This window comes from Zootoca vivipara, chromosome 2 (assembly GCF_963506605.1).
Source record: "Zootoca vivipara chromosome 2, rZooViv1.1, whole genome shotgun sequence".
NCBI lineage: Eukaryota > Metazoa > Chordata > Lepidosauria > Squamata > Lacertidae > Zootoca > Zootoca vivipara.
Genome location: NC_083277.1, coordinates 70,823,686 through 70,836,391, shown reverse-complemented (window position 1 = coordinate 70,836,391; position 12,706 = coordinate 70,823,686). Strand labels below are relative to the sequence as shown.

Genomic DNA, 12,706 nt, shown 5'->3' with positions numbered 1-12,706 from the left:
GCTGTTCATCGAAAACTATGTAGTGGGAAAAGAGCCTAGTCTAGTATTTTCTGGTGGATAATGATTTATTTTTACATGGCAAACCATTCAGTCATGCTTCATTTTGAACTGCCACTGCCTGGAAATGATGGTACTATATGCTTTTCCCAAATGTTAAGTGGCTTATTCAGGTTTCATGCCGACTTTGTCAGTGTAATCAAACCTGCTGGAAATTATCCCAGTGAAGATTAGGCATCAACCACACAGTTAAATGTGAAGCATGAAAATGATTCAACTAACCCATTTTTCCTCAAGGTTGCCTGGGCTGCAAATGGGATGGATTCTCACAGGTCTGATTTTCCTGCCTAAAGAGATAAACATACTTCATTGTAGTGATAATGTCGATGTGGCTTTTCCTGCTTATGTGCAAAAGAGCAGTGTTTCTCAACCAGTGTGCCTCCAGATGTTTTGGGACTACAACTCCCATCACCCCTAGCTAGCAAGACCAGTGGTCAGGAATGATGGGAGTTGTAGTCCCAAAACATCTGGAGGCACACTGGTTGAGAAACACTGCAAAAGAGACTTCCAGCTATTCATGTTACCTAAAATATATATACCTTACCAGATAGATTACAGTATCTCATATGTACTGTAGGGGGTTCAACAATGTTTGCTGAAGACATAGAAACTCTGGAGCAGGTTTTAATTATCTGTGAATGAAGTCCTGTGTACTTAAGTTGATCATGTTAAAGAGATGTTGTTAATTGAACTTTAATTTACTCAACCTTACTCATTCCACTGAGAAAATGAATAGACTTTATTTGATGAATAGATCTTATTGCATTGATTTTATGGGTTATTGATAGCCATTTGGAGACTTGGAGGCATTCATTTTAGTGTTCAACACTGAGCATCATACAGCTTCGCAGACACTTTGAAGAATGTACACTGGAACCTACCATAGAGGCTTTCCTTCTCATGAAGTCTTCTGTGGCATGGTTTGCATGTTTTTATTTCTAGAATATGTATTCAGAACCCTTTTAAACATACCTCTTGATTTGTTAAAGTCATTACAGAGTGGTTTAAAATCACTTGAACTGTACCCTGTTTTTGAACCTTAATTGTTGTTTTTCAGCCTGGGAATGAGTTATATATCATACAAACAATTTGAATTTGTTTCAATAATTAATTACAGGAGAGGACAAAGAACATCAAAGGGGGGGGAATGAAAGCAATTCATAAGCTGGTGTTGTTGTCTCTGTCAAGGCCAATTAATATCCTAATCTAACCTAGGGCAGTTGAGACCAGCGCATGGTATGCAGAGATGCTGACAGAATGTGGAGTCCTGTTAACCCCTTTGGGGTCTCTATCAAGCTCTGTCTTGCTATCACTAACTGCAGGGGGTCATTTGAATACCAGGCTCTTTATAGAAAGGGGGGTGGATTCCACGCTGTGAATCAAAGTGACATTTTCTTCCCCTTGTATTTTGCATCTCTATTGTTATAAAACACGTTAAGATTTTTACTTCTTGAATGATGTACATATTTTTTTGATTCCCCTCATCTGAAATAAATATAACAACTGGTGTGATTTGTTTTCTATATACCACAAGAAAGCAATTTTGTGTGTGCAGATATTTTCCTATGTCTACCAACTGTTTGTGGTCGCTATATTTCCAGTAGCTAGAGTTGCAGAGAAATGTGGGCATTAAATGGGAACCATGTGGTAGGGAGTAAAAGATCACTTCCTGCTCTTTAGAACATTAATTGATGAAGCCCTTCCAACAAATAGATTTAGTCTTTGGAATTGTTATAAAATATAGAAGCAGCAGTCTCTGTTGAAGATAGTTTTATTTCTTGTGGACATTCATAGAGGGAAAATGTAGAATATTATCCTCTGTTGTTTGCACTGATACTTTATTGATTACCTTGATGACTGCTTGCTATATTACGTAGATAAACCTCACCTATTGGGGCGGGGCGGGGCAGTTATGCTGAAGGAAATAGGCTGACATTCTTGAAAGTAGCCGGCAAAAGAGAAACAGAATTCTGCAGTTGGCTGACAAAAGAGGACATTGAATGACAGGGTTCAAAGAAGTATGCTGTTTCTTTTGAGAAAGTCAATTCTGCTTCACAAGCTAATGCTAGGTGTCCAGTCCAACCCTACCCCAATGTGTATTTGCAGACAGATATTGTTGAAACAACATCATTCTCCATAAGGCTCTCACAAGGAAACAGACATTGTAAAAAGCTGTCCCTAAACTAAGGGGTGTGCGTGTGTGCGGTACAGAACAATAAATACTGTGTGTTGTTTTGCTCTTAACTGGCTGTTTGTTTGCATTTACTCAATGTTTTTCAGTAAATAATCTGGTTTTTGTAGATTTCTAGTCAGCACCTGTGGATTTATGGTATTGCCAGTGTGTTAGTGGACTCTAATGTAGGGTTACCAGACGTCCCCGGGGACAGTCCCCAGATTTGCAAATCTCTCCCCAGGAAATGTGGCAGCGGCAGCCTCAGCAGCCCAGAGCCAGCCTGGTAGCGCAGTTGGCTCTGGCTGGCTTCAGGAGCTGCTTGCTGCCGTGGCGTCCGCCATTTTTCCTCACCGGACGTTCCCATATGTGTTGCACACAAGACACATCATATGGGGACTTCCGGGAGGCAAACTGGTGGGCACCACGGCAGCGAGCAGCAAGCAGCTCCTGAAGCCAGCCAGAGCCAACTGTGCTACCAGGCTGGCTCTGGGCTGCTGACTGCTGCTGCTGCTACCACTGCTGTAGGCAGTGGTGAAGGGGAACTGGTGACATCCGGCGGTAAAGATCTCCTGCCCCATTCCCCCTTTGTTTTCACTGATCGGGGGAGGCTCGGGAGTTGCAGGTGGGCGGCTGTTGCACAGTTGTTTAAAAACTATGTGCATTTATGTTTCACAGGGTGCAAAAGGGCTTTGCACCTTTATACAATATGCATGTATGCTTGGGCCCAGGATCTTTTGCCTCACCATCCCCACTATTGACTCCCTGTTGCTACTCAGCTTCAAAAAAAAAAAAGTGTCCCCAGATTCATGGAAAAAAACTGGTAACCATACTCTAATGTGAAATTCCATTGTTGTATGACCACACACTTCCTCTCTTTTTTGAGGCATTTGAGCAGGGTGAGGCAACTGTCTTTTTAGGTTCATGAACAGAAGGAGGATCTTGTTATTCCTGTCCATCCTGTCAGTGCACTGCAAGCAAAGTGCCCTCTCTTCAAAAATGGTTTTAGAACATCCAGAAAAAAAGAGAAAAGCCTATGTTTACTTCTGTTCTTTAAGCTGGATATTGTTACAAACTTTTTCTTTCTTGAGATTTGAGCCCGTTGCACCTATAAAATGTTGTCTAGGGGATCTCTCTTTCTCAAAACGGGCAGGCAAATAACTGCGGAGAAAGAGGCGGCGGCTAGTGATATTGCAGGGAATCTGAAGGAGAAGCCCTCCTGCACAAAGCAGTGACCTCCTTGGGCATTTGCGTGGAAGAATTGCGCATCATACCCGATTTGAATCCATTCCTCAATGGCGGCTAGACATGCGTTTAACCCGCTTACTCGCCCATGAGCGTTGCAGGACTCCATCCCTCGGATGCTCTGAGTGGGACTCCCAGACTCCTATGCAAACCCAGACCCTACTTCGCCGCATCCGCCCGGATCGACCACAGCGCAGGCGCCCACGTTGCTGCTCCGACTCTCCCCTGTAGAGGGCGCGGGAGAGCAACAGTTTTTTAAATCATCGACTTTAAAAAAAGAAAATGAAAAGATCCCTGGTCACGTGACGTGCCCGAATCCGCCTGCGCTTCCTTTCTGGGCGAGGGCGGTGCTCGCCTTCTCCCGGCGGCGTTGGCTGCTTTCCGCCAGGGGTCACGTGGTGAGGTCTTAGGCCCCTCCTCTCAGCTGCTGGGCTTTGGGGCGGTGGGGCTGTGCTTGCCGCGGGGGCTGCTGGGTAATCCGACTCCAGAGAGGGAAAGAGAAGGGAGGCGGCGGCGGCTGAGACTGGCGTCGTAGGGGAGGCCCTGACACCGCCGCCCTCTCGCGTTTCAGCGCAGCCCCGGCTCGGCGGCCTCCAGACATGGAGCGGCGGGGGAGCCGGAGATGGAACTCCGCCTCCGCGCCTTTCTCTCCGCGGTGATCTCCCTCGGCCTGCCCCTCCTCTCGCCTGTGGCGGCGGCGGCGGCTGCTTCTTCTGGGGCCTTCCTGGCTCTCCTCACGCCCGCCCGGCGGTGGCGGCAACCGAGAAATGGTCGGGGTATAGCGAAGGAGCCAGCGGAGGTGAGTAGCCGGGAGCCTCGGGGCTGAGCTGGCGCCGCTCTCGGTGGCACTTGGGCTGGGGCGAGGCAAGGTAAGGTAGGCCCCGCTCCCCCCCCCCCCAAGGTAGCGGGAAGAACGAGCCCTTCCCGGGGGATGGATGAGACGGCCCCTCCCTCCTCGCTGCCGAGGGCAACAGGCTCTTATTACAGCCCCGTCCCAGAAACCCCCCCCCCCAAATAGAAAGCGTCGAAAGTCGCCTCAGGATGTATCTCCCCCGCTCTTTTCCTCTTCTTCCGGGAGGGGTGGTGGTGGTGGATGGGTAGGCATTTTCTGCTTCCGCTCCTCCCTCTCTACTTGAATGGGCTTCCTTTCTTCGCTTCTCCCACGCCCCGGATTTGTCCCGTCCTCCCTCCTTCGAAATTCAGGGGAGCTCCACTTCCTTGGATCCCTTTCCTAATCTGTCGCTTGTACTTCATCCTTAAGCGAGGCATCCCCAGAATGACTGCTAGCATCGGGATAGACACACCTGGTTACTAGCGCTTCTCTCTCTCTCTCTCTCTCCACCCCCCCCCCCGCCATCCACATATATATGCCGTATCACATAAATGCACGCGCGTGAGGGCTTCTGATGATACATTGTATACATTGTGTGTTCGAAGGAAGGAAGCAGAGATGTGATGGCACTGCCTTTCTTTCCCAAAAGTGCCAGTAGCTTGAGATAAATGTGCATCTGAGATCGTTCTCGGATGATTTTGCTAACTAGACCACCACCACCTCCTCTATTGCAATAGTTGGGTTTTAATCCCACTCACTCTAGTGATTAAGGTCAGCAGTTTGCTCAGTTTGTTATGTTGTTGAAATACTGAGTAGCTCTTAAGACAGATGAGGCAAAGCGATTGTAGCTCTGTAGATTGTTTTGTAGTGAGTTTTCTGGCAGATCCTATCTTTTGATTCAAAAACTATTAAGTCAGCAGAGGTTCCTCTAAAAGTGATAAGGGGATTTCACCATCTCTTTTGTTACTGTACCCAAAGCTGCAGTAGTCTCACCATTTGAAGGAAGGACTGTCTTGATCTCTGTTACCCCACACAGAATCTGAATTTGAAATGTCTTCTCCAGTGTACAATGGATAAGATACCTCTTAACTATATAACTATTAACTCTTAACTGTAATACTGAGGGCAGGTTTACATAATACAAGTTCTGTATTTGTGGGACATCCCAACTGTCCTTAAGAATGAGTATTAACAAATACAACATGTGAATTGGGTAATTGTGAACAGAGCAGTCCTTCCGCAAAGGTCTACTATCACTGGAACTCCTGCTGGCACAGTTCATGTGTTGTGTTGTTCTCAATATGTACACCTGAGTAAGAACAATCATAATTACTTGTGCAAAAAAAGTATTTAAATTGCTTGTATACAAGTATGGAATTGTAGCTATAGTTTGGATGGGATCCAGAAAGCCTTAGATGATACAGCTCTGGGCCAGCAGTGTTGATAGAAGAGGCTTTCAGTTGTGTTGATCTCTTTCTAGACAGAAATGAGATGTTAGACTTACTTCCTTATCAGTTGAAAGAGCTTGACTCTGGAAAATGTGAAAAAGAAACATTTTACAATTTACTATATTCCCTTAAGGAATCAGGACAGTATCCCCGCACTGTGATTTGAAATGTATGGTGTTGAGAGTGAGAGGAACGAAAGTCATTCAGCAAAAAGTAGTCCAAGGAAAATATTGCTCAGACAAGTATCATACTTCTTTCCTTTGTTTATTACTGTGCCTCTTACCTTCAGCAAATGACTGTTGTTTATCAGGCTGATAATTTAATGGGGACATTTGGATTTAAATCTGTTGAATCCTATTGAAGATAATAGGATTAAGCTAGTTTAAATTTAAATACTTTGCTTTAAGTGACGGTGAGTTCATAACCTAAGCACCACAATTTGTTTGGACTAAATTTTCTATATATCACAAAATTAAGGCTAAAGAGCCTCTTAGCTTACTCTGTATGCACTTGAATATTACTATGGGATGTACCAGAACAGAAGTTTAACAAAGACTCCACCAATACTTATGCGATTACACTGTTTATTGTCAATAAAGTTATGATTTCCTCCTGACTTAAATCTTGTCCCAAAGCTGCTGTAGCCACAAGTGGGGGCTGGTTTCTAGTTTAAGCTCTTAAGCCCATATGTTTTTCTCTCTGCACACAATAGCCTCTAGGGTGGAGCAAATTTAAATTTGGCCTTCAACACAGGGGCAAAGGGGTTGCAAGTCCAAATCGCCCCCTCCTTAAAGATATCATGGAACATATATAGGTTTATGTTTTTTACCTGAATGGAACTTAAGTTTATTCACCCTCATCTTCTCTATCACTGACCTCAGACAAATAGAGAGATGACACTGCTTCACCTGGAGTTGATGGTTGTCGTCAGTATATTGATAACCAGGTCAGGTGGCCAGCACCAGTTGATGTAGGTTTTCTGGATAATTTTGAATTAGAAAACTATTTCTCCTCTCCTTACATATAATGTGTGTGATTTTTAATTTGCAAAGTATATATGCTTTCTAGGGGAAATGACCTGGAATTAGTTAAATTGCAGTTTAACTGGTATGCAGCAGGGAATCCATTTAGTGATTTTATCCTCATCTTCAGTTCTAAACTGATGGTATGGTGAACTAAAACCTGTCCTTAGATCTTTGTCAAATGCATTTTTTGGGAGACAGGGAGTTGTCTCGGTTAGGCTAAAAATTGGATGAAGGGTCTATATACTTCCTGACAGGAGATCCCTGCCAGTGTGTGTGTGTTGCTTTGTTCTCACTGTTTAGTTATTCTAAGGCAGATTGCAGTCATTGTAATTTTAAAATATGTGACTTCCCAGTAGCAAGTGGCAAGCCCATGAAGAGGTCAGTGAATAGACATAGGCATCCCTAGTCCAGTTCCAACATTTTATGTCCTGGAGCACCCTGGTTCTCATAATATTTCCCATAGAGTGTACCCTGCCCTTTTATGATTGTCTGTGCAAGGCACTCTATTCACTGACACTATAATAATCAAAAGTATTTATCTTCTGTTTAAAGAATCAGGTTATCCTAGTTTGAACATGCAACTAACAATGAACTATATGCGTAATCAACAGCTGTTTCCCATTTAGTAATGTTTGGATATGCTAATGACATGAACTGCCACTATTAAAGTGTTTAAATAATATCCTAATAAATACCAAACTAATACAAAATTTCTGACATGAGCTTGGGCCAGAAACCATGGTGCAGCAAATATAGTGGGATTCTGCTGACAGTAAGACTTTCCAGTGGGATTCTGCTGACAGTAAGACTGTCATCAGAGGGAAAGGGAGGGAAACCTCCCTCTGTTTCCCCCCTCCCAAAAAAGATTGCTCTAGAGCAGGGGCGTCCAACTCCCAAAAGACTGCGATCTACTCACAGAATAAAAAACTGGCAGTGATCTACCCCATTTTGGGGGGCTTCGGGACAAAGTTGTTGAGCATACCCCGTTTTTGGGGGGTTGAACTCACAGTTGTTGAGCTCTTTTTAGGGAAGAAGATGTCAAAATTGAGGAAAGGACAAAACTCGCTCACCAAAAGATCGCTAAGAAAGCAATCTGCTTCACAGCGAAAAGTCCGTCTTCCGTTACAGCCATCATGCGAAAATGGAGGACAGGCCGACGGGGTGGGGCCAGATGCTCTGATGACAACACAAAGGAAAAGGAGACCGCGATCGACTGGAACCTTCCGGGGATCGACCAGTTGATCCTGGTTGACCTGTTGGACACCCCTGCTCTCTAGAGCAGGCATCCCCAAACTGCGGCCCTCCAGATGTTTTGGCCTACAACTCCCATGATCCCTAGCTAAGAGGACCAGTGGTCAGGGATGATGGGAATTGTAGTCCAAAACATCTGGAGGGCCGAAGTTTGGGGATGCCTGCTCTAGAGGATCCTCCAGTCTGTCAAGAAGGGACTGAGAGGGTCTGCCTTTGTAAATTGCAAACTGCTTATTGAGGAGTCAATGGGTAATGCAAGACCTCTTCGGGAGATGTGAAAAGGAGATCTAGGTATCAGCACTGTGAAACATGACAGGTTTGATAAGGTCTGGCCCTATTTTATAAGTTATATGAATAACTGTAGATCCTCACCTGCATCCACTGCACCATATGACAGTGTGGCGTTACATGGATATGAAATTACCTATGCATTGTTTTGCTTAGTGATCATTGTATTGTAACAGGAAAATATATTTTGCATTTGTATATACATTACCTTTTAAACCACACTGTGTTTGAATTGTTTTATTTTTTAAAAACCTTTAATACAGTGATTCTCAAATGGTGTGGCATTTGACATCAAGTATAGTGGGAAGCTCTTTATGGTCCAGCTCCTTATGAGAGCTGGACCATAAAGAAGGCTGATCGCCGAAGAATTGATACTTTTGAATTATGGTGCTGGAGGAGACTCTTGAGAGTCCCATGGACTGCAAGAAGATCAAACCTATCCATTCTGAAGGAAATGAGCCCTGAGTGCTCACTGGAAGGACAGATCCTAAAGCTGAGGCTCCAATACTTTGGCCACCTCATGAGAAGAGAAGACTCCCTGGAAAAGACCCTGATGTTGGGAAAGATTGAGGGCACAAGGAGAAGGGGACGACAGAGGACGAGATGGTAGGACAGTGTTCTCGAAGCTATGAACATGAGTTTGACCAAACTGCGGGAGGCAGTGGAAGACAGGGAGTGCCTGGTGTGCTCTGGACCATGGGGTCACGAAGAGTCGGACACGACTAAACGACTCAACAACAACAACAAATAGTGGGAAGATTCAATCAAATAAACATTTAAACATTTCAGTGTAGTATAGTACCATAATAATATTTTTTAATTTTCAGACTATGGATAATTTTTTTCCAAAATGAGAGCAAGAATATTGAGGACAATCCTAGTTGTCTTTTATAATTATATTTTGGGAGTTATTCAAGTTCTCATGTAGCTGCATTGCTTTACAATTTCTGGATGTCCCACAATCATATTATAAAATAGTTGTATTCTGTGTTATAAATCAAACACTGCTAGGAGTTGTTTCTTATAAATAAAAAATTTGGTGTGGCACGAGCAAATTTTCTCTGGTACAGAGAAAAAAGTTTGAGAACCACTGCTTTAATAAATACCTTTTGGGGGTGAAATTACTTTCCTCCCAGTATCACTGATTGAAGTCTAACTGTCAGCTGAGCAATACCACTGGATACAATCCACTGTGAATATAAAACTTCGGCAAAGGCTGCCTCCATGATTCTGAAAAGCTGGTACCTATTTATATCCTTCTCATATTTTACATAGTGAATATATATAATAGCTCACATAGTCCTATATATAAAAGAGACTTTTTGTCTATTGTTGAAGCAGTATTGAATATATGCTTCCCCTCCTTATTCTGCTTTCAGATAAGATAGCAATATTGGCAAGTAGGAAGGAATAACGTTGTGGTGAAGTGGTGAAGTGTTGTTTGTCAACAACTGGAATGTGTTCATGTAGTCATGGTTTGTTGCTCAGTCTTAGATTGATGAAGAATTTTTCCTTCAGGTCAAAGTGGTTTGATGAAAAGCCTGCTTAATTTATGCTTTGCTTTTGCATTTTATTGCAGTAACAAGTATGGTTTGCTAGAAGACATCTGCTGGTATGATTAAATCTTTTGAGTCAATAGGCATGTTCTATTTGGCACAGACCATAGATATCATGCTATGGGAGGTGCATAAGCTGCATACTTATAAATGGGGGAAAGAAATGCAGCCACTTAGGCAGAAATGGATTGAGGAATTGAGGGATTTGTATAAGATTTACTGGGTAATCTGTAAAGAAGTGGAAGTAAGGCAATGTTTATACCAGCCTTCTGAATTACCCCTCAAAGTTACTAGCCTGCAAATAAATAAATAACCAACCTACCAGCCTGCCTTGTACTTACTTACAAGAGGAGTTGGTAGAGGAGAGGGATCTTGCTAGCCTTTCTTATGAGTGTAAGGTAGGTGAGGAAAACATTTGAAATGAAGCTGACTACTGTATTGGAGGGCACACACAATGTTCTCTGCCTTGTTCACTCCTCACCTGGATTCTGTGCCAGATGTGCAGAAAGGGGCTTCACTGCCTGGTTGCTGAGCACAGAAGGCTTGTCAGTAAAGGCATGGGTCCCTGTGTCCCTTCATCAGCTCATTATGTTCCTTTGTTGAGCCACACAAGGAACAAAGCACTCTTCTGTGTGTGTCCAGAACAGAAGCTTAGCGGACTATCATAGCAACCCAACCTTCCACTGACAGCCTCCTTGATTTCAGTTCTAGGTGAGGAGGAGGCAAAGTGCCCTCCTATACAACAACATAAAACGGAGCAGAGTGCCAGAAGAAGCAGGGGTGTGTGTGTGTGTGCACGCACACACACGCACACACAAAATAAATAGGTACTGCTCTGGCGGGAAGGTAAACGGCGTTTCTGTGTGCTGCTCTGGTTCGCCAGAAGTGGCTTAGTCATGCTGGCCACATGACCCGGAAAAACTGTCTGCGGACAAACATCGGCTCCCTTGGCCAATAAAATGAGATGAGCGCTGCAACCCCAGAGTCGTCCGTGACTGGACCTAATGGTCAGGGGTCCCTTTACCCTTTACCTAATTATGGAAATAAGACAATTCATTAGGAACTGTCAGAGCTATGTACTTGGGCATGTAAAAGCGTGTCCCACAGAAACTCTGCATGGTACAGTAATCATTCTGCTGTAACTACAAGAACTAAGAGTGATATCTAAGTAAGTCATACTCAGATTAGTGCCATTGAAATCAGTGAACTTGTATAACTTAAGTACATTCTGAGTATGACTAACACTGGATATGACCCTAAATATCAAATTCTCTGGAATAATATTCAGTTTGTCTCCAAATAGTGTTGATAAGCTAATTTTTTTGTGGCTTTTGTCCTGAATACTGTAGGTCCTATGAATTAAGTGAAGCTCAAGTCATCCACTGGTATAAGGATAACTGAACAGGAAACTGTTGAAACCAAAGACAGTTTGTTTTATTTCAGTGATAGACAAAGCTGATAAAGGTTTATTAGAGCTTTCAGAATGAAAGTGGATGAAGCCAGCTTTGACTGTTGTTTTGTTGTCTTTTAGCTTGATTTTTGCTTTGTTGGTGAAACAAGGAACAGCCAGGCTAGAATAATCCTGTGTATTTTGAGTGAAGTAGAAACACTTTTGGAAATAGACCAGTGCAACTATAACTTTACTAACTTCAGTCAGCTGGGCTTATCATGATTGGGGAATCTCATAACTGCAACCAAGCAAGTTGGCAGCATTTTTATGCTTCCTCTTTGGAACAAAAAGTTTCCACTTACAGAGAAACTGTCATCTTTGATACTCTCATAATATTGAGATTTTAATTATTTTAATTTGTTAAATTGTTTAAAACAGGGCAGTTATTTGACAAAGAATGTCACGTGAAGCCATATTTTATCCTGTTATCAAATAAACTGATATTTATTAAAGTGACCGAGCTTCAGACCTGGTATTAAAGGTGAGAGAAATAAACATAACATATTATGGCATTTAATTGCAAACTAAGCCCTCATGCTCTCTGTTATTAAGTTTATTCTGCGTATTACATTCCTGGCAGTTTCAGCTGAAATACGATTTTAAAAAGCCCCCTTTATGTGCAAGATTAGAACAGCCCTGTGCCAACATCATTGCTACTAGTGAGGCAGTCTGTGACGCTGACATGAGTGCCTGTATATATCATATAGATACAGTACCTGCATTGATACAAGTTTGCTGTGCATCAGAGCCAACCATTGGATACTAAGCTAAAAGATATTACATCACTTCTTTCAAGACTTTTTAATATCTTACTGAGCAAATGTATTTGCCCTTAGCTTTCAGAAGCATATATTATATCAGAAATGATCTAAAGGCCTTCAGTTAATTAATGTTGCCTCCTAGGGTGGTGCTCATATTTTAGAAGGGAGGGTAGAACTTAGTCCTTAATAATATGCTGCTGGATTAACATTTTGTGGATTTTGTATTTTCAGTTGTTTTAGGTTTTTTCCTTGTTTTAAATTGTCTTTTACATACTTTTGTCAAGTCGCTTTGAGACTTTATTGTAAAAAGCAATTGATAAATGAAATAAATAATTTGCTCATTTTAGATTATACAAGTTTGTGTAGAAATGCATTAGCTCAGCATTTACATGGTATTTTGAAATGATTTCTTAGATCTGCTGTACTTCTGCTAACTATTTCTGGTGGTAGTTAGGTGGATAGGCATCCTGTTAAATAACAAAGAGCTAGTTATTTATAGCTGTGCTGGAGCTTATTTATCATTCATAGCCAAATATTGGCAAACATAGCTCATGTTGCACCATGTCTAGTTCACTGGCACTGAATGTGCTTTTGCTTATGAAAGCATTTAAACAACAAACCAT

General features: G+C 42.6%; 1 protein-coding gene across 3 annotated transcripts in view; it reads left to right on the top strand.

Annotated features, from left to right (window-relative positions):
• The first annotated feature begins 3,947 nt into the window (after positions 1 to 3,947).
• Positions 3,948 to 12,706, top strand: part of AFF4 (ALF transcription elongation factor 4) — a 56,196-nt gene continuing 47,437 nt past the window's right edge. The window contains exon 1 of one of the 3 annotated variants that reach the window (XM_035105381.2): positions 3,948 to 4,271. In XM_035105381.2, the coding sequence (XP_034961272.1) occupies positions 4,095 to 4,271 (177 nt within the window). In that variant the 5' untranslated portion in view covers positions 3,948 to 4,094. The remainder of the gene's footprint in view (positions 4,272 to 12,706) is intronic. The other 2 variants (XM_035105383.2, XM_035105382.2) reach the window with 2 other exon arrangements.